Source organism: Scomber japonicus, chromosome 12 (assembly GCF_027409825.1).
Source record: "Scomber japonicus isolate fScoJap1 chromosome 12, fScoJap1.pri, whole genome shotgun sequence".
Taxonomy (NCBI): domain Eukaryota; kingdom Metazoa; phylum Chordata; class Actinopteri; order Scombriformes; family Scombridae; genus Scomber; species Scomber japonicus.
Window position 1 is genome coordinate 25,866,544 of NC_070589.1, and position 14,417 is coordinate 25,880,960.

The window sequence follows — 14,417 nt, forward strand, 5'->3', positions numbered from 1 at the left end:
TGTTCACCCATGTTGGCGTTCCCCTTTTGTGAGACTCTTTTGAAATAACATTTGTATCCTTAGTTATCATATATCAGCATAGGATCTTGAAAATATGTTAGAAACTGTTTGAAATACAAGAAAATAACCCAAAAAGAAATGACCAGCTATATATTACAAATATTTTAATTCTATTGACTAAATTAAAGCCTAAAGTAAAGCCTAATTTATTCTCTAATCCAAAGGCTATAAAAACTATGAATACCTTATTTTTGTTTAAAATGCTCATACGAACTGTAGGTGATCTCTACTGTACAAAAATGTGTTGTTAGATAGATAGATAGATAGATAGATAGATAGATATTGATCCTTCACAGAAAATTACTTGGTTTACAGCAGCTGCATCCACACATCATCACATAGAAACACATCTCTGACTTTCTAATGGAAAAATCTAGGGTTGTACTAATAAAACAAATGTATTATGTAATAAATAATAATAAAATACGCACTGCAGTGTCTAAAAATATCTAAAAGAGAAAAGAGAAGGAAAGAGTGCCACTATTATTAAGCAGCAGCAACAGTAGCTTAGTAACAGTAAATATATTGGAAATAGTAACCCTATCACTAATTAAAGCTTAGCTGTTAAGTATATTAATAGAAATTGAGGACAGGATTTTCTTAATGTATCTCAGTGTCACAGCTGCAATAAATTAAGGCTCACCTTAATGACCCATGAAAACTATACAAAAAATAGCATACAATTAAAATTGTTATCAACTAAATCCATTACCAGGTGACAAAATAACTTTTATATCTGACTTTTCTATATTTAGCCTATGAAGATGGCTAACTGTTACTATTGTTACTAAAAAAGGGACTATTACGTCACCTTAGCTAAACAGCTTTGACCTTTAGCCTCCTTTCTGTGACAAAACTATGGCCTTCCTATGGTCAAAACTAACTTCCATTTTTAAGGAAACCTGTTCTGAATAATGTCTGTCAACAAAGGTAAGACCCCTTAATACCACAACAAAACATTGTGTGGAAAATTACTGTAAAATAATCCCTGAAATTGCTGTGTGGTTTAGGGCTAATGCTAATAGTAGCAATACCACAATGACAAAAACGTATGGAAAGTCTCACTTAAGTAAATGTATGTACAAGTATTGTCAGCAAAATGTACTTAAAAGTATCAAAATTTAAAGTACTCATCATGCAAAATACATATAGCACATATGCTTTATATAACTTGAATATTAAAACTAATACTGTTAAATACTTGACTCTATTACAATGCATACAATTCATATGTTTTTCATATAAGTTACATTACATATCTGATAAGTAACCAGTAACCGTAGCTGTGAAATAAATGCAGTGGAGAAAAAAGTACAATATTTCTCTCTGAAATGTAGTGAAGTAGAAGTATTTAAAGTGTTGAGATCACCTGAGTTTTCTTATCGCGCCACCATGAGGCTGACATGTGGTTATGAAGAGGGATTGTCAATTATTGGATGTATTCCCATGAAATGTGGTAGACACACTCATGTCCCCCCTCTAGATGAATTATAATAACTTGCTTACATTTTAATCTAGTGCCATCATCAGTTCAAATTGTATTGTATTGTATGTAATATATATATATATATATATATATATATATATATATATATATATATTTTGTTAAATAATAATAACAATAACATTCCCATTAGCCTCAGCTGTATTCTGTGTTAACCTAAGTGCTAATTAACTGCCCCTAATTAACTAATGTCAGCGTGAAAACATGATAATCTACAGCCTCACAGAACCACTGGCATGGCTGTAGACTCAACATGAAGCTAGTAGACTGGCTTGAACCATTGAATTTACAGCACATGCTAAAGTGAAGTGACTCCTGGAGCTGAAACACTAATCCCTGTTAAAAACTGTTAAATGAAAACATGCATTAACAACAGAGATGTTCAACTAATATGTTACAGTGATATTTATAATGATATTCAATTGTCTATTAGAATTACTCCTTCATCAAGCAATATAGTGTTACTAAAAGTAGTATTAATTATGAATCATGTGGTCACAGGTGTCAATTATTATGTCATCAATGTTAAATGTTACATTAATGCCCCAGGATGTTATTTTTAAAATGACGTATGTGGTCACAAGTATATTAAATGAATTTGTGCAATTAATATAAAATAAACTATTGTGTTGCCACTATATTCTTATTTTACATGATTAGATTAGGATGTTATATGACTATATATTTAACCATTCTCCATTCAAATTGGGTTATTTGACACAAAATATTAAGATACATGCATTTAAATTAAAACAAAAGTAAAGGTTGTTTTTTTATGTGTTTGTGAAATTGATATTTTGTAGTATTTGTGTGACGATACAAATAATAACTTTTCTTTTCATTATTGTTATTAAATCTAATTAAGCTGCGTGTGCATAATGAGACAAGCTATATAGTTGCTATGGTAGTTGGTCTCTGTATATGACCCCTCCTCTTTCCTGGCTCTCCTGCTGTGTCAAGCACCTGTCAAAGTGCCTTAGAGCAAAGCATCGGGACGCTAATGAAAAGAAAGCTCACCAATACAGGGATCAACAAAGTATCACATAAGAGGAAGTACTAATCAGACTTCTCACTTTCCCTTTAGCGAAAGATGGCACAGAGAGGAGTTTGAACAGCATCTGAGGATGGATGCCCTCCAAGCCTCAGATAGCATGCTGGGAGGTCTTTACAAGGTTCAGCTCAAGTATTGTCTTTGCCAACGCTTTGATCCAGCAAGTGGAGCTCAGTGTGACAGTCTGGCAGGGTAATTGGGCTGAAATTGCCAGTACAGCAATGTACATGTGGGAAAAACATGCACATACTTCTGTACATACACGTAGGCTCTTCTTCTACTGCTTTAATATTTTAAGAATAGAAATCAACTCTAACTGCAGTGTCATTTCAAAATGAAATATCTGAAAATTATGACTTTAATTCTGACATTCTTGCTGAACTATTGTTTATGTTTATTTTCTTCTTTGTGTGATTCACTTACAGTAACAGAAGTGTTAGAGAGAGGAGGGTTTAAATACCCCCAATGGACAATTTATGAAATAATTGATGTAGCCCTGTCAAGGAATTAATCACAAACACAACTTTCATGCAAAGAGTTTATTTATGAATCAGACTGCAGTATCATACAACAGTAGCACAATCATATGACTATGGATTATGCTTATATTTATAGATACAAAGATAAAGGCATGTCTTAAAGGAAAAAATGAATGAGTTCTCTTTTGATTTACTCTAAAAATAGCATTTAAATACTTGGCATAGTTTTGTAAATTAAATTATGAAACAATGTTTTGCCCACTGGTTTTACTATTGGAGTACCAAATGCAAATATACTTTATGAAAAACATTTTTTTTCCTCCTCTCTCTTGCATTTCATGCAAGGAAGAAAAAAAGATGTCAGTGAGTACAAAAAGCACTTAAATCTCATATGAAAATAGAAAATATTACAAGTGTGCATAATTACTTCATGTTGCACATAACCTGCAGTACAAAAGTCAAATGACACTATGTTCAAGTGTACCTGACATGCCAATTATTGGGGGGGCTTATGTACTGAAATAGCCTATTTAAATGTAGTCAGGGGCAGTTTACACACAAGACTGAGGCAAGGCCTTTCAGTCTTTAAATGAATTGAAAATGAGATGTGTTAGTAATTATGCCAGTACACAGCTTGTCCTCCCTGTGGTGCTGACTGTTGTCTCGAAACACTGAATCTCATCCTGTACTTTTTTTTTAAAATTATGCTTTTAGTATCGTTTGGAGTTCACAGTTTTGATTCAATGTTCCTACAGATATACAGCATGAAGAGCAGAAACTATCCACAATGCTACTGTACCTCTCTCGCTGGAGGAATGGCAGATCAGTAAGTTGTCTGTAAAAACCTAATGTATGAAACAGTGCTTAGTACGTTAATATTTGGCATTGCCTGGAGTATAATGTAATGCACACATAATAAGGCGACATGATTATTCAAAATTTACAAGAAATGTTTGAAATACTGAGACAAAGTTCTGAGTTGATAAAATGCTACAACTGTAAAATGCTACATAACAATTAAGTGATACTCGACTAATGATTAAACAGTGATGGATTCCTACAGATCTGTTGTTGATACATTACACCAGTGCAGCACTACTTTGTCGAAAAACCACGTAAATGCAAAGTTGTTTTCATCCACAAAAATATTTTTTTTTTATCATTACATATGTGTTGAGTTAGTTTTAATACTATTATGCTTTTAAATGTATTTAAAAAACCCTGTATTTTTTTCAAAAATCAGTTTCATCGTTTTTTGACACATACATGGTTTTAAGCCAAACATAGCACACTGCCTTGTATCCTTTAGTGCAATCAATGTTAGTGACAGCAGAACCATTTACACAAAATGGATACACTGTAAAATGAAAGAAACAAATAAGGGGAGGAGGAGGAGGAGGAGGAGGGAAAGAAGGTTAGGAATGGAGGAAGGAAGGAAAAGAAACAATTTCCCAATTTTATTTCTAAACATGTTTTCGAGGAACCAACAACAGAACAGTACATGAATTGAATTGGAAGACATACAAAGACAAAACTAAGACACAGGCCATGACTGACCACCAACATAGGGAATACAACCGGGATGGATTGATGTATCAAATATCACAAGGAGCGTCCAACATTTACTCTGTTAGCGTATGAAAAAGCACTATCAAATAGGAAATCATGGCACAATCAGAAAGTTTCCAACACATCAACACTCGCAATGATGAACCCTATCGCTCACTGAAACCGAATCGTGTGATCAAGGCACACCCAGGGCCATCCCACCTTATATCATTCTTTTAGATTTTAAAGCACTAGAAAATTATGTTTACTCTCAATATGATACTTTACAGACATATGATACTTTGAGTTTGATATAAGTGTGGAGAAATAAAATTTCATGGTTAAATACAAAATATCTCTTAAAATATTTAAAATATACTTTATTTTGTACATTATGCAAACTGATTAACAATTCGATGATAAAAAAAAATAAATATTCAGTGAAATGTCGTCTCTTTGCGATACAGATGTATGAACATAGATATACAGTATATCATGAAGTAAAGCACCCACCCCCTGTTAAGCGCCCCAAAATACCCTGACACGATTCCATATACCTGTAATATGATTTGAATGACACGTTCACATTAAAACTCCTGACAATGGTTCCTACAGGTAGCTCCACTACACCACTGGGCTGTTTGTACAACAATATTGCTCTACGTATCTTTTTTTTTGTTTTATATCCATATTTCCATCTTTAATGTTTATCAAAGTTGCCAACCAACACTTCAACTCAATCCGTGCCTTTATTGCTTCCTGAAATTACCTGGAAATGGGAGCTATACATCAGATCGATCAGGGGACTAACCAGCAACTTCTCCTGATCCAACCAGGAAACACACATCTGGTTAAAAGAAGGCAACTCTCCCTCTCCAGCGTAGAAACAATGTATTGTATAATAGGTAACTGATCTATCATGTCATATGGTATAGAGTCACTCTTCACTGAAGAGCTTAGTGGGCTATGGTTGCAGTGTGTACAAAAGCAATGAAAAAGGGCACAATGTTGTTAAATTTAAAAAAAAGAAAGGCTGATTGATCTCATCTGAAAATCAAAACAGTTCTTGAGCCAGAGACAGTGATGTCCAGTTCTTAAACAGCTGTCGCCTCACCACGACAATCAGATACGCAGTTTATTTTGGTGTAGTTTAAATGCAACGGAACAGGTTTATGACAATAACCCTACTATGTCTACGTCAGGTTAAACATAAACGCTTACATTCATATCCAGCTCGCCCGTAAACAAACAGACTCGTTCAGTATGCAGAAAAAAATGCCTCGACTGTATTCACAATGGACATTTTAGAAGTTCTAGTATGCACGAAATAATTGCATAATGTCTGCCAATGAGAAAAGCATAGGGAGGATAGAATAGAGAGGACAAGCCGCTACAAGAAGACTAACTAGTAGAAACCCTATAAGAGGTTGGGCTCAAAGATGGAGGACAGATGGGATAGTGGGAAGTCAGTGTGGGAAGGCTGGGGAAGGGTTTCGGGGTGGAAGTTGCCCCACAAGTTAAAGGGGCACCTCCCTTTGGCAGTGGAACAGCACTCTTAGTAGTCAACGCAGCGCCGAGGGTGAGGGTGTACACAATGCTCTTGTCGGACAAGAAGGCCATTTCAGTGTCAAGATGAGATGAAGGCATTCTAGTAGGCAGCCAGGTCACAGTGTTGAAGCTATAAACCTCAGATGGAGATGATGGACGCAGTCTTTCTACACTGTCTCCACTCGGCTGGGATCATGGGGTTCTGAGACGTAAAGAAGAAAATTATTCATTCAAAAAACTGTATTTTCTCTCAATCTAGTATTGTTATTGTATAGTGACAAAAGCCACAGTATTTGTAACTTTTGACTGCAGTTAAAAAAAATGTTATTCCAGTAAAACAAACATGACACAATCTTATAGTTATAGATAGTTTTAGCAACTTTGATTACCTGTTACCAGAGATAAATGAAAAAGTATTCTTAAGATACATCCTTATGAACAGTTGTGCTCCCTTAATTATATAAATCTTCAACTTTTCTTATTTTCAGTATGGGTGATGACATACCGATAAAGTGTGAAAAAGCTACAATGAGATTTCAGCTATCTCACACAATCTCCTTTACTGATTAAGACATACATCATTGTATGTTTCTAAATATCTCTAAATAACCATATGCTTATAATTAAATGAATTCCTGTAAACATTGATATTTAAACTTTTAAAAAGTTTAATTTAGTTTAGTTTGTTTTATGTAAAGCACTTTGAATTGCCTTGTTGTTAAAATGTGCCATACAAATAAATGTGCCTTGCCTTGCTGCCACATATATATATGGATAAGGACAGTAAAGTTTAATGTTCCACTGAGTACATCTTTTTATTTGGTACTCTGCAGAAACTGTGAACCTCAAGGAAATTAGAACCACAAGGTAAATTAATGTTTTACTTAATGTTACCCTGGATAATTTTGAGATGTGCGTAAGTGTATTAGGCTGTATGAATAGTCCTCAAAGTTTTGTTTCCTCTAATTTTATCATCTTACCTGAGAGAGATGACTCCTCATCTTGCAACACTGTCTCCTCAGAGACCTGCTGTGAATGGGTGACCTCTTCCTCGTTCTCCTTGTCTCTCTGAGAAGCAGGGAGGGGCTCCTCTACTTGCTCGTCCTTGCCCTCCCCCTCTACCTCTGCCTCCCCTTCCCCAGAGTCAGTGCTCCTGATGCTGAGGCGCCTCATACGATACATAACATCCACCTCCCTCATTCTGGCCAGGCGTTCCACTGCCACCCGGCCCGGAGAGATAGCCAGCTTGTTCTGCAGAGCTTCCATTCGGTGGGAGGGGCCCCTGCTCCTCTTTTCCCCCTCCAAGCTAAGAGACAGCCTGCGGTCTAGGTTTGGGACAACAGAGAGTGGCAGTCTATCTGGCGGAAACTCTGGTAACCCTGGGTGGTCTCGCCCTAAATGGGTCCGTAGACCAAGTCTATGCTCTGGGACAGCAAATGGCTTCTTCTCTTGCTCCTGCTTGTCATCAGGCATTGTGTTGTCTTGTCCCTCACACTCACTTTTCACTTCAGCTGACTGCTTGTCTGCACTGCCTTCAGCTATTTCTCCTGTAATGGCTTCTCTCTCTCCCAATTCCACTTCCTTAGTTACTGTTTCACTGCCACTCTGTTCCTCTGTGACTTGGGGATCCGCAGGCACATCAGTTGTTAACGTCGTGGATGTGCTGTCCTCTGAAGCTCCATCCGCTGGTATGCTCTCAGCAGGGTTAATTACACACAAATTGTTCACATTTTCAGCCTGAACATTATCTGTGTTTTCACCCTCTCCCACATTTTCCTGCGTCAATGAATGCTGATCCCTTGTTTCAGCACACAGTTCAGACCCTGACTGATCCAAATTTGAGTCTTGTGGCTCCTGTGGTGAATCCTCTGATGGACTTTCTAATGCAGCGCACTGTGGTGGACTGCCATTTTGATTGGTGGAGCTGTCCGAGCTGTTCTCCTCGTGAAGTGGAGGCAATGGGCCCTGTCTCATCTGATTCTCAAGCTCTCTTTTACAAATAGGACACTCCTCTTCTGATTCACCACTGAGATCCTGAAGAGAATCTGCATCATTAGGTTTGGAATTGCCCGCGGACACTTTATTGACATCTGAGTCTCTAGGCTGACGCAAAGCCGAGCATATGTCCTCATAATCAGGAGGACTAGTCAGTGTAGAGGCATCCTGCATGGGCTGTCTATCTGCCCATGGCACCTCTGCTGCTGTGGTGTGCGTTGTTGGACTAAAGTCACAAAGTGGTGTCTCGATAGGCTCATCCGGCAGGTCTAATTTCACTGTTCTGCCATCATTGCTCCGTCTACGCGAAAGATGCGCAACAACCCTGTATTCTCTAAAGCCTGTTTCCCGAGGTGGGACAGGGAGCTCCTCCCTAAGCTGCTTGCTGAAGGTTACGGACTTTGTTGCAGGCCTGGAGAAGGCGCTCTTGACCTCCCTGTATTCAGGATCAACAGACCAGCTTACTGCACTGCGCCTAAGGCTGCTGGGCTTGTTGAGAGGTTCTGATGTCAATCGAATTTTGATACGCTCAGGGATTTGAACAGAACCATTGGGGACTTTATTGCTGGCAGTGCCTAGCTCCAAGATGTCTTTGTAGGCCTCATTGAGGTCCTCTATGCACTTGTCAACACTGGGCTGTTTGCTGGGCTGTTTGCTGCTCTGTTGTTGCTGTTGATCCTGGACTTCTTTTTTGATGGTCTCCAGCTCTTTGACAGCATCCCATGGTCGCTGGCTGACCGGTCTCAGCAAGAACTCAGGAACTTCAAATGACTCCTGCCCACTGTTTGCTGCTGGTTTGGTCTCCTCCACGTTTCCTGAGGGTGGTACTGCTGGCTGCTGAGCTGTGCTCTTGTTCAGCTGGTTGGAGAAGGTGGCGGTCAGGGAGAAGGCGCTGTTGCTTGACAGTTTCAGGCTCTTCACTCCCTTTATAGGAAAACTGAAGGCAGTGCCCACTACACCGCTGCTATCAGGAGGGACTTCAGTGCCGGTAGGGACAGGGTCTTGTTGTGCTTCCTTGTTTTCAGGGGCAGGTTTTTGGGCCTCTGGGCTAGTTTGTGTCTCTTGGTCTCGATACTGGTTTGCAGGCCAAGATCCCGACAGTTTCAGCTCCTTGTAATGGTTTATTTTAGGGGGTCTACAAGGTACTCTTTTAAACATTTTGCTGCTCGCTCTGCTGCTTGTTTTGCTGCTTGCTATGCTACCAGTTAGTGCTTGCAGCTCAGCCTCAGCTGAAGATGTGCTTTGGAGACTTTGGTTTGTTAAATGGCCAGTTTTGTTGTCACTCGGACTATCTGATGGGTCTGGTGACTTCTCATTGTTGTTATTCTGATCACGAATGGTCCCAGTGAGCTGTGGAGTAACAGGGACAGACACCAAACAAAAAATTGTCTCACTAAGTCTCTTTTTTAGATTCTTGGTTTTGTCTTTCTCTGGTTGTTCAGGTTGTTCCACCTTTTTTACTTCTGTCACAGTTTCAGAGACACCCTGGTCGGCCGGCTTGCATGGGGGAGGTGGTGGTTTACCCAGAATAGATGAAGGAAAAAACTGACTACGATTTTGTTCAGGACCTACACTGTCACTTTTTTTGTTAATTGCCCTGTTGCACCATCGATTACTGCTGTCATTGTCATTGAGCGCTGTTTTGCGGCTGTCAGTATTGAGAGCTGGCCCCTGTTGGGGAGGAAAGGCACTATCATGTGTAGATTGTCCTAAAATCTTAGCGGACGGAATCTCTTTGTTGATGTTACGGATCTTGTCTGAGTCAATGAGAGAATTTCCGCCAGGCCCTCCTGAGATTTGCTTCCCTCTTGGGTCTTCAGTAGGTAATTGACGAGCATGACCTGGTTGTTCTTCATGTCCAGAATGTACCAGTTTTCGATAGGATGCTCCACGGTCATAATATTCTAGCCATGAACTACTTGCCTGTCTGGAAAGCCACCTGCCAGGATCTGAGCTGGGCATCTGTAGAGCTTCCGCCCTCCATCTTAGGTTTGCCATTTCATTGCGATTGATTGAAACTGATCTTGGGGGTGGGGCTCTTCTATAAGATGGGGGTGGGATGTAGCCAGGAGGCTCCATTCCTGTGAGGGAGTGTTGTGCGAAATAGTCTTGTCTCAGGTCCCCACCCCTTGGATAATAGATAGACCTGTCTTTTTGTTTGGCACCCTGGTCTATAGCAAGCATTTCTGCGCTACCCCTAGTCTGCTGGTGAATCTCATAAGACGGAGGCTTTAAAGGCCTGCTGAACCTGGGCTTTGGTAAAAGTGCAACATGGCTGCTTGGCCCGGCATTCCTGCCCCATCGGTCCCTGCCTACAGCACTGTAGATATACCTACTATAGGGTCCAGAGAAGACAGTGCTGTTTATCCTCTGTTGTCTGTCAGGTAGGCTTGGTCTGGACAGAATGAGCTCTCTGCCGTCACTTCTATCTGGTGACAAAACTCTGGGGAGAGACTGAGACTTTGCTTTAGTTCTAGGGTGAAAAAAACCCTCAGGTGTCCTCAGGCGATACTGTTCCTGAGCCCACCTCTCCCCATCCCCATCTGACAACTGCCTTCCCAGGCCCACAGCAGGCCTCCACTCCTCTGTACCGAGGCTCTGGCACTTCCTCTCCCCAGTCACCCTTAGCTGACAAGGGGCGGCGTCTGGGTCTCTCAGCCAGGAAATGTCCTCCCATAGCTGCTGCGCTTGCCGTTCTGCCCGGTGTTCCTCTGCTGCAATTAGGGCCTGTGGCCTCCATGCCCCAGCAGAGGCCCTCAGCTCCCTGCCATCAGCATAATCCAGGAGAATGCTGAAGTCCTGGCCTCGCCTCCGCCAGTAGGAAACATCCCTCTCATCATGGCTTAGCGGCTCTGAATAAGTCAAACTGGGAACATCGTAGAACCTATGAAGACAGAAAAGCACAGTATTAATAAAACAGTTAACATGTATAGAGAAAGAGTGAGTTGAACTCTAGATCTAGGTGAGGCGACATTTGCAAACATTTGTTCTTATTTTTCTGGGTGTAGTTTAGTTATAATAGTTGTTATCCAAAACACCAAATTAATCAAGAAATGAAAGAGCTTAATCTCAGTTTCTATGGTAATATAAAACAGAAACACTATCCTTTTGAGATATGACAAATTACAGATACAAGATACATGAAAGTTGCATGTCCATCCCAGTTCCATGCCTGTGTTTTGGCTTTGGCTGTATTGGCTTTCCTACACAACTTAATCGAAGAGAGCCAGCACATACAGTATGAAACAGAAGTGCTTAAGTCAGCTGCTCCCAAGTCCCTTGAAGACACCATGAAATTGTGATGCTACTGCAATATGATCTGCATATTAAATTGTGCTGACCTTATCTTGGAAGCTGGTCATCTGGAGAGCGACAGTGGTTCTTAAAGAAAGTCTAAGCAAAAACAACCCATTACCTGATTTGACACAAAAGCACAAATATACCTCTTTCCCTCTGTTTAATTGATCACATAACTCAATTAGCAAGGTAGGACATACAGAATGACCTACCTATAAAGGATAAACATTTACAACAACCAGCTTTGGGAGACGATCACCAGAAGAGAGCCTTTTTGATTGTTGCTATGGAAAATATGTAATATCACAAGCATTTCTACAATGAACCAAATGCTTGCAGAAACATGCATTAAATGGCAACTGCGTGACGAGCGACTGTTGGCATGTTCAAAATAGAGGTTGCACGATAAAGCAGTGTCGCCTGGAGATAATTTTAGTTATGGTTCCATATTTACCAAGATATAACTGTAAATGCATGCTGCACTGCCAAAATGATAATCTTAGACACAGCATTCTTAATCATTACAGATTAAGGCTAAAAATCAGAGCTGCACTTCTTTGTGTACAAGAGGGTCATTTTGTGAAATTGCACTATAATTTTAATTTACTAATTTTCTCAAGCAATTGTGGTAAATTTCTTGTTGTGGTTTAACAGCACTACTGAATGAAATAGAGGAAATACTATGATACCCCATGAATATCCCCAGGTCATCAGTCATATCAAAGCATGTTTTAAGCCACCCGGATGGCTCAGTTAAAATGAAATGAGATGAGCATGGTTTGAAGCACCTGCTCGAATTCAATTATAACATTTGGATCTCTCAAATACAATAAATCAATCATTGTATTTTCCTCAGAGTAGGTAATTCATATTTATGAAAAAAAACAAAAAAAGACAGTGATTTGCAGTTAGCAGTTCCATTAAAAAAAAAGAAAAGAAAAATCATAACCAGAAAAATATAAAATAAAAAAAACATATTATGATATAAATTTGTAAAACATTCAGTCTAATCAATAATAAAAGAGAAATCAAAAAAATTAATAAATTACAATTAGTCTTTATAAGAGCTTCATCTCATATCTGCACTGCACTAAATCACTGTGTTAGTCACTGTACTCATTCATTTAGCAGCAAAGTCAATGGATCATCCTCAGCAGCATATGCTACTGTATGGCTGAGGGGAGCCGCACTGTGCACACTTGCCCAGCAACATGCTTACATCACAGAGCACGTGCTGGGCGTGATTCAGTGTGCCAGTGTTTACAGTGGAGTGATTACGCGCCTGTCTTGAGGCATGTTCAGTCCTCCTCAGTTTGCTCTCTGTCTAGTGCTGCTGTTTACATCTACCTGCCTGGTAGACGCTGTGGAGACGATACCAGTGCATGGGTGGGCTCCACAGAGACACAAGCTACCCCTCTGCGCAGGCATGCAAACAACTTAAACGAGTGCAAAGGCACCTTTCATAATTCCTCATATCCCAGCATAAGATATGTCAGCGGTGCTGCTGCAGCCACAGTATTCTGCAGCTCAGGAAGGAGGGGAAAGGGAAGAGGAGGAAAAAAAGCCCTGCGCAGTGCAGACTCGGTTTTGCATGCAATACCGAAGGGCCCCAGTGAGAAAGGGGAAGAGGGAAAAAAATGGAAGGTAAAGGGTGTGGGGGGGTTGCAAAAGAGAGGGAAAAAACACTCACCCACTATCTGTGGCAAGAGAATCACCCAAGGGCTGAGCGTCTAGGATACCGATGCTGACTTCTTTCCTCCTTAGGTTCCTTTCCCCAATCTCGTTGTCTGTGGCGGGGTAGCCCTTCACCAGTGCCTGCCTGCTGCCATAGATGCCTGTGATAGTTGCCCCCCGGTCTGCCTCATACCCGTTCAGTGTCCCCCGGCCAGCCCTGTTGTCCACAAGTTCACGCTGGCAATCAGCAGGGCGCTTGTCATAAGGCGTGGCAGACGGAGGACCGCTCTTGGGCAATTTATATCCATGCGAAATGAGTAGGTCCTCCACACTGTACATGGTGGTGTCTCTCTCACTTCTGGGCAGGAGGGCAAAGGTGGGTGTGTTGCCTTATGCGCAGTGCTGCTGGTGGAAGCTGGAGCACGGTTGCTCAGCAGAGGCCATCACTGAGGGGGAGCACAAGGGAGGGAAAGAGGTAACGTGAACAGATTATTTCAGCATGCACCTAAATCAAGGATGTGTGATTTTCAACACGCTAGCTGATGTCAGGAAACACGTTTGTGTTTCCTCTCAAGATGTGTTAATGCTTACTTTTTCACCATGAGCTATGTTGAAAGCTTGTCTTAAATTAAACACAGTCTTTCGGGCAGTCATTATTGTGTCTCCAAGGACAGCTCCAAAATGTACAGCTTTAAGTTTTAGCAGCACAAAATTTAAGAACTCATCCTTTCTTAGACTGTAATACAGTCCAGGTAATATCTCCTAGTTATACCTTCGCTTCCTCCTTAAGACATTTTATCATCTTTCCAAAGTGTCTTAAACCGTTGTCTAGTATAAGAGGTGCTAAACTGAGAGCTGTTCTCATCCATTAAACCACTGCCTATAATCTCTCTATTTGTCGGGTATAAATACGGCGGAAAATGTGATTTAACCTGATTTAACACAAGCAGATTCTAGGTTCATTTTTCATTAGTCAATACAATCACTGCTCCCCAGAAACTTAGAGCACCATCTGGGCAGCTGCACTAACATAGGCATGTGAATATTTATTGCTTTACTCATAATATACACATTACAAAGAAATTCATTAACATTCATTAAAAATAACATATATAAAGGATACTCTTAAGGTAATCTCTACCAGTATTCATATATGTATCCCCCCTCCAGTAACTCCTTACTGCAGCCGCTCTCCGCTGTCTCCCCACAGACAGTAGAGAGAACGTATGCATTAATGTACTATAATGTATACCGCCCTTTG

At 40.3% G+C, this 14,417-nt stretch overlaps 1 protein-coding gene across 1 annotated transcript; it reads right to left on the reverse strand.

The window, feature by feature from the left end:
- Positions 1 to 6,357: 6,357 nt before the first annotated feature.
- On the reverse strand, positions 6,358 to 13,495 carry LOC128369506 (junctional cadherin 5-associated protein). Its single transcript, XM_053330555.1, has 3 exons — positions 13,173 to 13,495; positions 7,171 to 11,069; positions 6,358 to 6,392 (listed from the first exon to the last, which is right to left on the reverse strand). Exons 1-3 carry the CDS (start codon positions 13,493 to 13,495, stop codon positions 6,358 to 6,360), a joined length of 4,257 nt encoding a protein of 1,418 aa, XP_053186530.1.
- Positions 13,496 to 14,417: the final 922 nt, after the last annotated feature.